General features: G+C 37.0%; 1 protein-coding gene and 1 non-coding gene across 2 annotated transcripts; one reads left to right on the top strand and one right to left on the bottom strand.

Moving 5' to 3' along the window:
• The first annotated feature begins 1446 nt into the window (after positions 1–1446).
• On the top strand, positions 1447–1546 carry LOC131600920 (small nucleolar RNA snoR109). The gene has a single exon (XR_009283522.1). It is a non-coding gene; the product is annotated as a small nucleolar RNA snoR109 (small nucleolar RNA).
• An 8124-nt stretch (positions 1547–9670) lies between these two features.
• Positions 9671–10962, bottom strand: LOC131598023 (uncharacterized). The gene is made up of 2 exons (XM_058870672.1): positions 10563–10962; positions 9671–10447 (listed from the first exon to the last, which is right to left on the bottom strand). The coding sequence occupies exons 1-2, from the start codon at positions 10960–10962 to the stop codon at positions 10059–10061; spliced, it is 789 nt and encodes a 262-aa protein (XP_058726655.1). The 3' UTR covers positions 9671–10058.
• Positions 10963–11666: the final 704 nt, after the last annotated feature.

The following is an 11666-nucleotide window of genomic DNA, read 5'->3' as shown; positions in this document are numbered from 1 at the left end:
TATTAGACATATGGACTAGACTGGACGTAAATATAATAATATTTAAATGACTATACTAGTATCATTATCACTATTTCGGTCGATTTGGATTTTGCTGGATCTATCTTTAATATCCGAGATCGACTGTTACTATCCACATGTACTCGAAATTTTGACTTTTTTCATCCGATATCCAATCAAAACCGTCCGTTTCATCATTCAGATCGGAAAAAGCCGATTTTGGGTGGGTCTCGGGGTTTTGTCCAACCCTAATTTCTAGTGAGCCTATTTGATGTGAAAATTTGTTTGAGAATGAACAAACGACATCTTTTCAGAAAATCAGAATTCTTGCAATAAATTTGCTACAAATTAACTACGATTTTAACTACCGATTAGTGAAATTTTATGGGTTCAAGTATCATGCTGACCTTAGCCATGTGACATGACACGTTAGCATCTGGCCACGTGGCATTACCACGTGGTGTGCTACATCAGCTTCTGTTAACAGACGTTGATAGAAGGAACCAAAAGTGTGGACGAAAAACTTTAGGAGGACCATTCTTTGAAGAAATTTTTTCCAGGGACTAAAATCGAAATTTGAAATATTTAGAGGGACCAAAAACTTATTTAACCATATATTTAATTATATATTTTGATTAATACAATTAATTATAGCATTAATACAATTGATTCACCTTAATTTTAATTTTTTAATAAATATTGAGTTTTTTCGGACATGCATATCCAAACAATTTACGAATATCCGAAATATACGAATATTTTAAAAATTTAACCGCATGTCTACGAGTATATATATGGATGCATAAAAAATTTTCAATATTTATTTTGATGAAATGCTAATAGAGATATAAGTCTTTAACCCAAAAGTTCAAACATAACTTACTTTGTTAAAGTTTATTAAATGAACTTTTACTATACTGTAAACCCAAACACAAAAATATTATTTACGATATTTCAAAAACTAAAATATCAATACTCGAATGAAATAATAATATATCTAACGGTGAGAAATAATGGCTCACGGTAGACCAGGTTACAGGCAACTAGAGCCTAAAGTTATTCCATTCCATTAATTTTATTTGTACTAACTCTTGATATCCGTTCGATCTATTACAGATGAATGGTCACGATCTTCCCTCGGGACAGAGCTCGTTCCATGATTATAAATACGCTCCATTCCTCCACAGTAGTCCTCATGTTTTAGGGTTCCGGCTCGTAGTTAACACAGATCTGAAGTTGTAGCCACAATTTTTCAAATTCTTGTTTTTTTGGGTTTTCAATTTTTTCAGTAACAGCTCAGTTTTGTTTGAATCTTACTTTTTTATATTTCTTTATTATGTTTTGATTTGTTTTTCTTTTTGATTTTATTTAGACTTAGAAAGCTACATTGTACCGAGAAAAGGGTGGTAACATAAACCAATACCCTAGATCTTGAATTTGCCATTGCGGCTGTAGCTAAATCAAATCGAAGAAGCTTACTGGCCGGTTATTGTGAGATCTGTTTGGGTTTCTGTCAATAAATCTGCTTACCGAGTTTCTCACATTTTTTCCTCCAAATTTAGTTTTATTCTTTTTATATTTTTGTTGTGTCCATTTTGAGTTTTAATTTGAGAAAGGTAGAAGAAAGGAAAGAGCATGTGAATTAGCTTTTTTTCGAAGACCTTTCTCTTACATTGAACCAATTTTGTTTTTCAAAAGGGTAACTTTCCAAGCAAATAGCATCGATTTATAGCTGCTTGCGTCTAATGTTGCCTACATATCGACGATATCTTCAAGTTTTTGCCAACGTCTTTTCTGAATGAAAGAAACAATTACTAACTAATTAAAAATAGATGGCCATTATTGGACTCTTAATTAAAAGATTTTTCTTTGTGATTTACTCCCACTATTATTTCTCTTAAATTCTTATCTTTTCATTTTTAATCTATTTCAACTCATTCCTATTTCCACACCATATTTTAGAATGTTTTTAATCATTGATATGTGAAATACCCTAACTTAATCACTCATTCCTATTTCAACTCCCACTATTATTGCTCTTTCAGCAAATTCAAAGTAGGTTTCACATGTTAACTCCATAAGCAAACACCATCAATGACAACTAAAAGTTGATCAACACTAGATTCAGAAACCACAAACTAAAAAATGCGATTTAAATCAATGCTATAATTTGAAGGGGCATACTCTTCAAAGTAAGACATAATGCAGATAATTTGAAGGTGCATACCCTTGTATCCTAAAGAAAAAGGATCAATTGATTGAGAGATCGGAAGGAATCGAAATATATTTCCACAATGGTTTATGACATCTTGAAATAACTATTCAACAAGAGATAATAAAAATTCTTCACTAAGAGGATTTAGCCTAGTATCGAAGATCTAGAGAACAATGGTTAGTGGACGGTGACAGGAATTCTCAATACTATCAAATCAAAGCAGTGAAAAGGAGAAGGAAAAAAGTTATAACAATTATTAGAGATACTTGTGGAGATTGGGTAGGTGATGCTAATAGAATCAAAAAGATGTTTAATGATGGATATAAGAAGTTACTCATAATTGATGCGTTTGCATGGTTTCAAACGCATATTACTTGCCTAAGATTAGAAGATAATAAGATCAATTAGCTAAATGTAGATCTAAAGGATGAGGAAATCAAGAGAGTAATGTGTGATATGGCCCCTTGGAAGGCTCAAGACACGATGGACACCCGACTGGTTTTTATCAAAACTCGTGGCATGTGGCAGGAGGTAGTGTCTGCAACTTCACCAAGAACTTATGGGAAAACTCGATGGTATGCACAAGTGAAATGTACTAACCTATGTCTGATTCCTAAAGTTCCTAATCAATTTTGACCAATTTCTCTATGCAGCTCAATCAACAAAATCTTGAATATGATTATAGTGAATATGCTAAAAGACTACATAGACAAACTGGTGTCTCCTCATCAAAAAGGATTTATCCTTGAAAGGTGCATACATGAGAATATTGTAGTGGCATGTGACATGATGCATATTATGAATCAATTGAAAGGGAAAAAGATTTTGAAAATTTCTTTAGCCACCTCCCTATGGGGGTCACCCCAGCGAAAATCCCAAAATACCCCTACTTCGGAAATGAACTTCCGAAGCGCTTTTTTTTAAAAAAAATTTCCATAATTCGGAAGTTCATCTCCGAAAACACCTCATGGGGGGTGTCTTCGGAGATGAACTTCCGAAAACACCTCATGGGTGAATTCGGAAGTTCATTTCCGAATTATGCAGATACTGTGTTTTTTTTTTTAATGTTTTTTCTTAAATAGTCTCGCATTTTAATTAAACGCAAACGCCAAATAAAATAAGCAACAGATAAACTGAAAATACTAATACGATAAATAAAATCCAAATAATATATACAAGCCGAACCAAATAGTAATAGTGTGCGCAATATACAATCCGAAAACAAAAAATAAATAAACCCGACCACTACTGGATGTGCCTAACCCTCTCACCCTGAGCCCTCCTCTGCCGCCTGTACCCCGCCGCACGGCCCGCATCAGTGACGATCGCCTCCATCACGGCGACTGCGTCTGGACCGCCCTGAAGAACGACACCCCGATCCAAGGCGTCCCGCCCAAGCATCTCTATCCGCTGGCAGATCGGCAGGAGATCAATGGCGTGGTCATCCTCGGCCTGCTGGTTCTCCAGGATCTCCTCATGTGCTGACCTAGGAGCGCCGGGAACGTCGGGTCTCAGTAGAGGATGGGACACCCGGTAGAACCATGTGACGTACCCCTCCTTACTGTGCCAGTCCTGTGTGACCCGAGTGAGACGGTACTCCTGCGGTACCACATGATGCTGCCACTCCGCCCATATGGCAGTGAGCTGCACTCGGGTCACTGTGTCGGGAGCAGCCTCAAACGGTGACCTGGGTATCCGCTGCACGAATCCAAACTGACGCATGCACCGCTCTGGGAGATACCGGACCATGATGCCGGTCCCGCATGCCAACCAGCCTGAATATAGAGCAATGCCGTCAAAGGGGACAATTTGAGCGTAGTCGACGAACGGCCTCCAGGTGACATCGTCGTGCATCGTGCGGTCCAAGTACAGACGGTATGGTCCCACCGCATCGTTCCCCCTCTGGAGATCGTATCTGGCGCCCCTGGGCATGACGTCCACGTACGCAGGATCGATGTGAAAGCCGTGGATGCGGGAGAAGTAGGAGATGATCCAGCTCTGAAACAGAAACACGATAATGTATTAAAAATAAATACGAAACATAAATAAATAAATAAATACGATAATGTATTAAAATAAAACGTACCGTAAGCAGTGTGCAGGATCCGACCAACTGCCTCGTCCTCCAGTTGGAGGCCTCATTCAGCTTCTGGTAGAGGTATGCTAGAGTAGCTGCCCCCCAGTTCCACTGGTGAACGGTATCCAGGTCCATGAAGTAGCGGAGGTAGGTCACATCGACGTACCTGGCACTCTTGTCCACAAAGCATGCAGCGCCTACCACATGCATGTACCAGCACCGGAGAGCGCAGCCGCGGTGATACTCTGTGAATAGCTCGTTACCCGCACCCTCAGCCTCGGCAGCCGCGTCCAGATGATGCTCAAAATAAGTGCTCAGTGTGGTGAACCGGACATGAGGCCCAGAAGTCGTGGCACACTCATAGTGAGCAACCTCGTGCTCCATGCCCAAGTAGAGCATCATCCACTCAATGGCCTCCACCCTCTGGATCTTGGAGTGGGTCAACAGCGGCCCCCTAATCGGCAGGTGGAGAAGACACTGCACGTCGTGCAAGGTGATCGTCATCTCCCCAACCGACAAGTGGAAAGAGGACGTCTCCTTGTGCCAGCGCTCCACAAATGCCCCCTGCATGCCGGTGTTGATCGTGGTGTACCCCGTCATGCAGAGCCCGCTGAGCCCTGAACCTCGCACATGGTCGTTAAACCACTCAGCTGCTGGTTTAAACAGACCGAAAATCTTGCGGGCGTGGTTGACCATTTTCAGCGGCTCTCTCTCCTGTTACAAAAAAAAACAAATAAGCGACATATATTAAATAAGCGGACATATATTAAATAAGCGACAAATAAACGGTTAGATTATAAAAAATGGTGACAAATAAACGGTTAAATTAAAAAATACCTCTCCCTCCCAGATCCGCCGAGCGACGTGATCGTGGTAGTGAATCAGCACGGAAGTGTCAAAGGGCCCTCCCGGATAGCCATCCTCCTGCTCATCCTCCTCCCCGGCTGGAGGGTCAACCTCCGGTACACCCTCCGACTCGTAGTATGGCACTGGCACCTCCTCCTCCTCCTCTCGCTGGCGGGAAGAAGATACCCGAGCCAGCCGACTCCTAGATCCTGAAGCAGATGTACCCTCTCCCACGTCCACGGGAACTCGCACACGGCGTCCCCGGCCCTGCCCCCGTCCCTGGGTCGACGCCAGCTGCGCCGCCGCCCGCTCGCGTCTAGCCGACGCAGTTTGAGACTCTCTCCCCTGTCTGATGCGTGCTGGTTGGTTGCCTGACATGTTCCTGTAAACAATTGAAATCGATTAATATGCGAGACAAAAGAAGAAACAAAAATAATTGAAACTCTGATACAGTTCGGAAGTTCATTTCCGAAAACTGGGATGGAGGTGTTTTCGGAAATGAACTTCCGAAACACCCCTGCGATGGAGTTTTCTGCAACTCCCATGGCAGACCCCAAAACCAAACATCAAACCTATGTCTACACATTCTAAACATCATAAATATCAGTATAAACCTAACCTAATACATTTTTTGCTATTTGTAAACACCCTAATATACATTTTAATCATAGATCTTAAAATCAAAATGCTTACCGATTGAATGGATTTGAGGACTTTTGAATGTAATAGAGCAAGTAGTTGGAGCCTTTGAGGTAGCTTGGAACTGGTTTGCACAAAAATCTCTTGGGGTGTGAGTTTGGAAGAAGATTAGGGTAAATGATTAGGGGGAGGGGGCTGTTTTGCTTAATCTGCAAAACGCGCAGTATTTCGGAAATGAACTTCCGAAATGGTGTTTTCGGAAGTGCATTTCCGAAATAAGTCAAATTTTTTTAAAAAAAAGGCGCTTTCGGAGATGCATCTCCGAAAACACCTTTTTCCTGCATTTCGGAAGTTTATTTCCGAAGTCAGGGGTATTCTGGGTTTTTCACTAGAGGTGAGCTAGAAGGTTGGGAGGTGGCCAAAGAAATTCTCAAGATTTTCTTTGCTATTAAAGTAGACCTAGTAAAAGCTTATTATATGCTAAGCTAGAGCTTTATTGAAAAACTTTGTCTGAAGTAGGTATACCAGATAAGCTCAATGAAGTGATTATGTTTTAAATCATGTATATCAGAATGTGTGTTGTTTGGAATGGGGAGTAGTGTAAACAATTTAAACATCATACGGGCTTGAGGCAGGGAGACCCCATCTCACCTTACCTTTTTTTTCTTTGTATATATAAATTGTCGTATGTGATAATGGAAGGAATGGTAGTTGTCAGATGGGAAATGATGAAAGATGTGAAAAAAGGCCCTCTCATTTATCATTTAAGGCCTGTTGATGACTTATAGTTGTTTGGTAGAGCCACAAAAAACAAATAAACCGTATTATTGAGGTTTTTAAGAGATTTTGTTCAGTTTCAGGTTAAAAGATCAACTATGAAAAGTCTTATATATTATTTTTCAGAAACAAAACAACCCATACTAGAAGACATCTTATCCAGTTACCTGGTTTCAAGAAAACTAATGATCTACACAAATATCTAGTTGTTCCTCTCACAGTGAGGAATCCTAGAATCAAGGATTATCATTACCTTATAGATCAAGCCAGAACAAAGTTATCAAGGTGGAAAGGCAAGCAACTGTAAACTGGTACTAGGTAGAGGGTTCTAGGTAGAAGTCACACAAGGTAGTGATTATGCGAGAAGTTGTAAATTGAGATTGTTTAGGCTTTAAACTAATATAATCATAGTGGATTTCCTTCCTGGCTTGGTATCCTTCAAAGTAGGTGACATTGCACCGAACTGGGTTAACAATTGATTGTGTTGTTACTTTTCTGCAACTTACTTTCTGCATAATCTTCTGTTTTTAGCACTATTTTCTGTCAGCAGGTGATGTTATAACATGTGTTATGACATTGTGTTTTGTGTTGAGACATCAGTATTGACATTTGTATTGTAAGTACCAGAATTTCACACTTTGTTGACTATAAATAGTGCGGGATGTGAAGAAAATATGATTGAGCTTCCTAACCCAAGGAGGGTGAAAGTGAGCAATAAAAATAATTAGTTGTATGCACATGGCATCTGGTTCTCCAAAGATCAATCAAAAGAAAATGTTTCCATTCTAGAAGAGCCCCTAACAAATGTCCCAATGCAAGAAGCCTTCACTGTGCCATATCCTCCTTTACCTACCAAACATGAACCAAAATCTACAAATAAAAATCAGGTTTGGAAGTAGAGAATTGAGGCAGAATTATTAAGACAAGGGTGGGAGCAACAAAGACAAGTCGAAAAGTAGTAGAGGTAAAATCAAATGATTCAGGCAATCTATTAGTGGCATTTGTCTTAGGGTCACTTCCCATATTCACCATGATCTTGTGAATACTTTGAACTTCTTACTTTCTAAAACATTAGGAATAATGTTTAGTTTAAGCGTGCGTGTTTTTTTGGGGGGGGGGGGGGGGGGGGGGTTATCTTAGCTTTTTACTTTGTTTTTTGTTTATCATAGTTTGTACCTTGTGTTTGTTTGTCTGTATGTTTATGTTTCTGATCTATTTCTTCCCTAAGTTAAATCATTTGAATATATTAAAAAATTTTGTTATTTTATTGCACTAAGAAAGTTTGAAATTTCTGAAAAATTAAGTTTGAAGCTAAGGACTTTAGGAAAGTTGATAAACCAGTCTTGTTCTAATAGCTAGAGCCTCCCGACTTCATTTCAGTTTAATTTAACTTGACTCGTTGCCTTGTTAGCATGATGAAATTTTTTCTTAGTTCATACAAATTGGCCTGACATGTAATTTCTACACACCATGTATTGTTTCAGTGAGGAAAAATAAAACAAAAAAATGTGAAAGATAAATAAATATAGTAAAAGGCAATTACACCTGCTAAGTTGTGTAACCCTCGCATAGTTATTCAGCCCAATATTGGTTGATCCTAATGCCCGAAAATAAAAATAAAAATTTGTATGTGTATATAATGAATAAATGATGTCTAATAGAAGTAAGTCGGGCAATCCTAAATCAAATTCCCTTCCCAAAAGTTAGCTCATTCCTAAGACCGAAAAAATAAATATTTCTTAATTCAAGTAAGTACACGTGTGTGATAAATTCTATGTAAAAACCAGAAATGCATTAATATGATCAATTATGTGTTTGAAAAGCGACAAAATTAGGTACATAGATTTAAGGTCAAGTCTATGGTGGAACTATTTTCTTTGAGGGAGACTCTATAATGTATTTTCATAATACCCTTAGAATCAAACAAATATTGAAATAATTAGTTTTTGATTTAGTGGACCATGAATTTCAATACGGGTACACATACAAGTTCTTTCTAAAAGCTATTTTGCAAAAATATCTTGTCTCGAATCCTTTTTATTTGAGAAAATTGCTTGAGGAGTGAGGACAAACAATGGATTAAGTATGTGAAGATTTGATCAGTAGCATTCTTTACCATGTTTTTGTGTGTTTTATTCAAAGTTTTTTAAATAGTTAAACTTTGTTTATTTTTTGTTGTTGCATTTTTACTTCTATATTTGTGTTTTTTGTTTGCTTTTGGATTTCAGATAAAAAGAACAAACTATGACAAATTTGAGAAAAAACTAGAGCCCACTACGACCAAGCCGTAATGGCCGTTACTGGATGTAGTGGGTGCCCCCTTCCTTTTCTTTTTATAGCGCCATAATGATGACTAGAGGGAACTATGGTTAGGTCGTAATGGCGATTATTGGTTGTAACGCACCAGAAGACAATATTTGATTCACTTTTCTTGTTGCTTTCTCTTACCTTTTAAATCTCAGCTGTTACAATAGTTGCAAAAGAAACATCTAAGGCCATTTGCACAAATATACTCCGATATTTTTGTAATTAGATTAATAAATACTCTTGTAATCTTGAAAAAACACAATTCCACTTTGTAGATTTCAGCTTTTTGTTATATGTTTTCTGCCTTTTACTTTCTTGCACTAATGTACTTAAAATCTCCTAGAGCAAGATTAGTTGTATATTCATTGCAATTTTCAAGTTCTATATTTATATATATTTATTGTTATAATGAGTATGTATTGAATATTTTTGGATAAATTATCATAGTATTCGGGAACTAAGGACTGCCAATTCGACAAACTTCATGCAAGTTTTTCAATGATAAATAACGAGATTTTTTTTTTAGTTTCAATATTTCTATTTTTTAGTGCAAAACGTTCACTACGAAAGTAGGAAAACATAGACATTGCTTAAACACTAAAAGAATATAATCGATGTCAGATTTAAAAATTTGGACATCTGATTTTGAGATGACGAAAGTGCCTCAGAGTCAACTGAGTAACAACTTTTCTTTTAAAATGGTTTCCAAACAAATGCGTTACATTGCGAAAGCGAGTAACGTGTGGACTTGCCAATTTTCTTTAACAATTGGATATTTCATTATTAAATTTATATTTGTCCTCAAGAAACCAATCATGAGCTATATAATGGTTTACACAAAATTTATCTTATACAAACAAAAAATTACTAAAAATAAGAACCTCAATTGCTTGGTATATCTACCCAAAATTCAAAAAAAAATAAATAATACCTATACATGAGAGAAATTTATTCTCTAGCACAATTTATGTCCTTCTCTTTGCAAAGCACATGACAAAATCACTTAATAGTACTCTTCAACCCACAAAAAAAGCACTTCTATACAAAATAGAACAAACATATCTATAATCACAATCCAAAATTATCAGAATTTAACGCTGCAGTCAAGTGTCCAACTCTAAACTCATTATTAATCCTCACATAATCATCTCTACAATTATATACTTTCACATGTCTTGCTTCAAATCCCATCAACTTTTAAGGAAAAAAAGTTTCAGCTGAAAAATGTGACAACTCTTTTCTTGTTCCAACTGCATTAGTTGTTCTTTTGTAAGAACCAAACCACTTGGTTTGCATGTACAAATTTCTCCTCCATGGTGCTACATGTAGATCCATTCTCTTCATTGATCCTTTAATTGCAGAGCTCATCAATCTCACAATTCGTTTGAAATCTTCCACTTTACCAACATAAATCTGTGGAAAACTCTCTAGTAAAGAAGAATATTGATTTGTTGGACGAGCTATTTCGAATTCAGAAGCTAAAGAAACTTCAACTATGTAACGTTTTCCGGAAAGATTTACATCAATGTACTCATAATCACCTGCTGTTAATTTTCCTTTTTTCTCCCACTTGGTTTTGCATAGTCCTATATACAAAGAGAAACAAATCAAGAATTAAAATAAATAATCAAGAGTTAATTAACTAGTATAAAACACGTTAATTAAGTTACTAGAAGGATTAGAATAGCATTAATTACTCACCAGCATCAAAACCTTTCTCCCTTAATTGAGACATCAACCAACGTTTGAATCCAGGAAATGAAGTATCACTTCCAACAAGTCCTCCAATTGCAACCTCAACTTCTCTCCTAATCCTTTCTTTATCATCCCTTTCATCCTCTTCAACATCTTCATTTCCATCAAGAAAGTTCTTCAACATTTCAATTTTCTCAAGATCTTCCTCATCACCGGTCTCATCACGAACAATTTTTTCTTTTCCTCCTCCTCCTCCTCCTCCTCCTCCTGATCTCTCGCTGTCTTCCATAAAAGACAACACGAGATCAGACAATTCTGGCAAGCTCTCTGGCGAGTGCTCGCTTCCGCTACTCTCGCTGCAGCGCTTCACACCTGAAAGTGCCATATCAGCATCAAATGCATCCATCATTTTTTGAAACCTCACTGGAAGATTTATCATATTCAAAAACCACACCACTAAGAATATACAAACGATGAATATAATAAATTTATTTATTTGTATAGTTCTAATGGGATATAGTGTTGTCATATTTATACTACGGTTGAGATAGGGAACGATGGAGGATTTTTTTCAGCTCCAAAGTAGTGTAACATGAATGTAGGCTTAGTTAGGAACTTTTTGAATGCACCTGACCTCAAAAAGCGTCCAGGTTCAACGTGTCTAATATTATTAAACCGATAAAGAAAATTTTCACGCTTTTCTTACTCTCTTTTGCTTTCTTTATTTATTTTTCTTTTTTGACATTACGTGGACATGTTTTTTTTTTTTTTTTGGAAAGCATGTGGACATGTTATTTACATTATGAGAAAACTTAGAAAACCATGACGTTAACAGTGAAGAATTGAGAACTTACATTAAACTAGAGCTGCAATGCATGCTCTTGTGGTTTCCAATTCCTGCCCACACACATCCCCTCATTTAACAATCATTTAAATATTGTTACCTCTGTTTAAAATAATATAAGTTGTTTTTAAAAAATAATTTTACATTATAAATAATTTTATAACATCAATAAAATATTTATGTTATACTTTCTCTATAAGTCATTTTGCTAAAAATATTTATCCTAAATTATAAGTTACGTTACAATCTCAATAGATCATTAATGA

Source organism: Vicia villosa, linkage group LG4 (genome assembly GCF_029867415.1).
Source record: "Vicia villosa cultivar HV-30 ecotype Madison, WI linkage group LG4, Vvil1.0, whole genome shotgun sequence".
NCBI lineage: Eukaryota > Viridiplantae > Streptophyta > Magnoliopsida > Fabales > Fabaceae > Vicia > Vicia villosa.
This window is presented reverse-complemented; position numbering and strand designations above follow the sequence as displayed.

Excerpts from the sequence above, each read along its gene's own strand:
- LOC131598023 (XM_058870672.1), bottom strand. The coding sequence starts at position 10,962 with ATGGATGCATTTGATGCTGATATGGCACTTTCAGGTGTGAAGCGCTGC. Across the intron at positions 10,448-10,562 it reads GGAGAAAGGTTTTGATGCTG|GACTATGCAAAACCAAGTGG; the intron begins GTGAGTAATTAA and ends CTTTGTATATAG.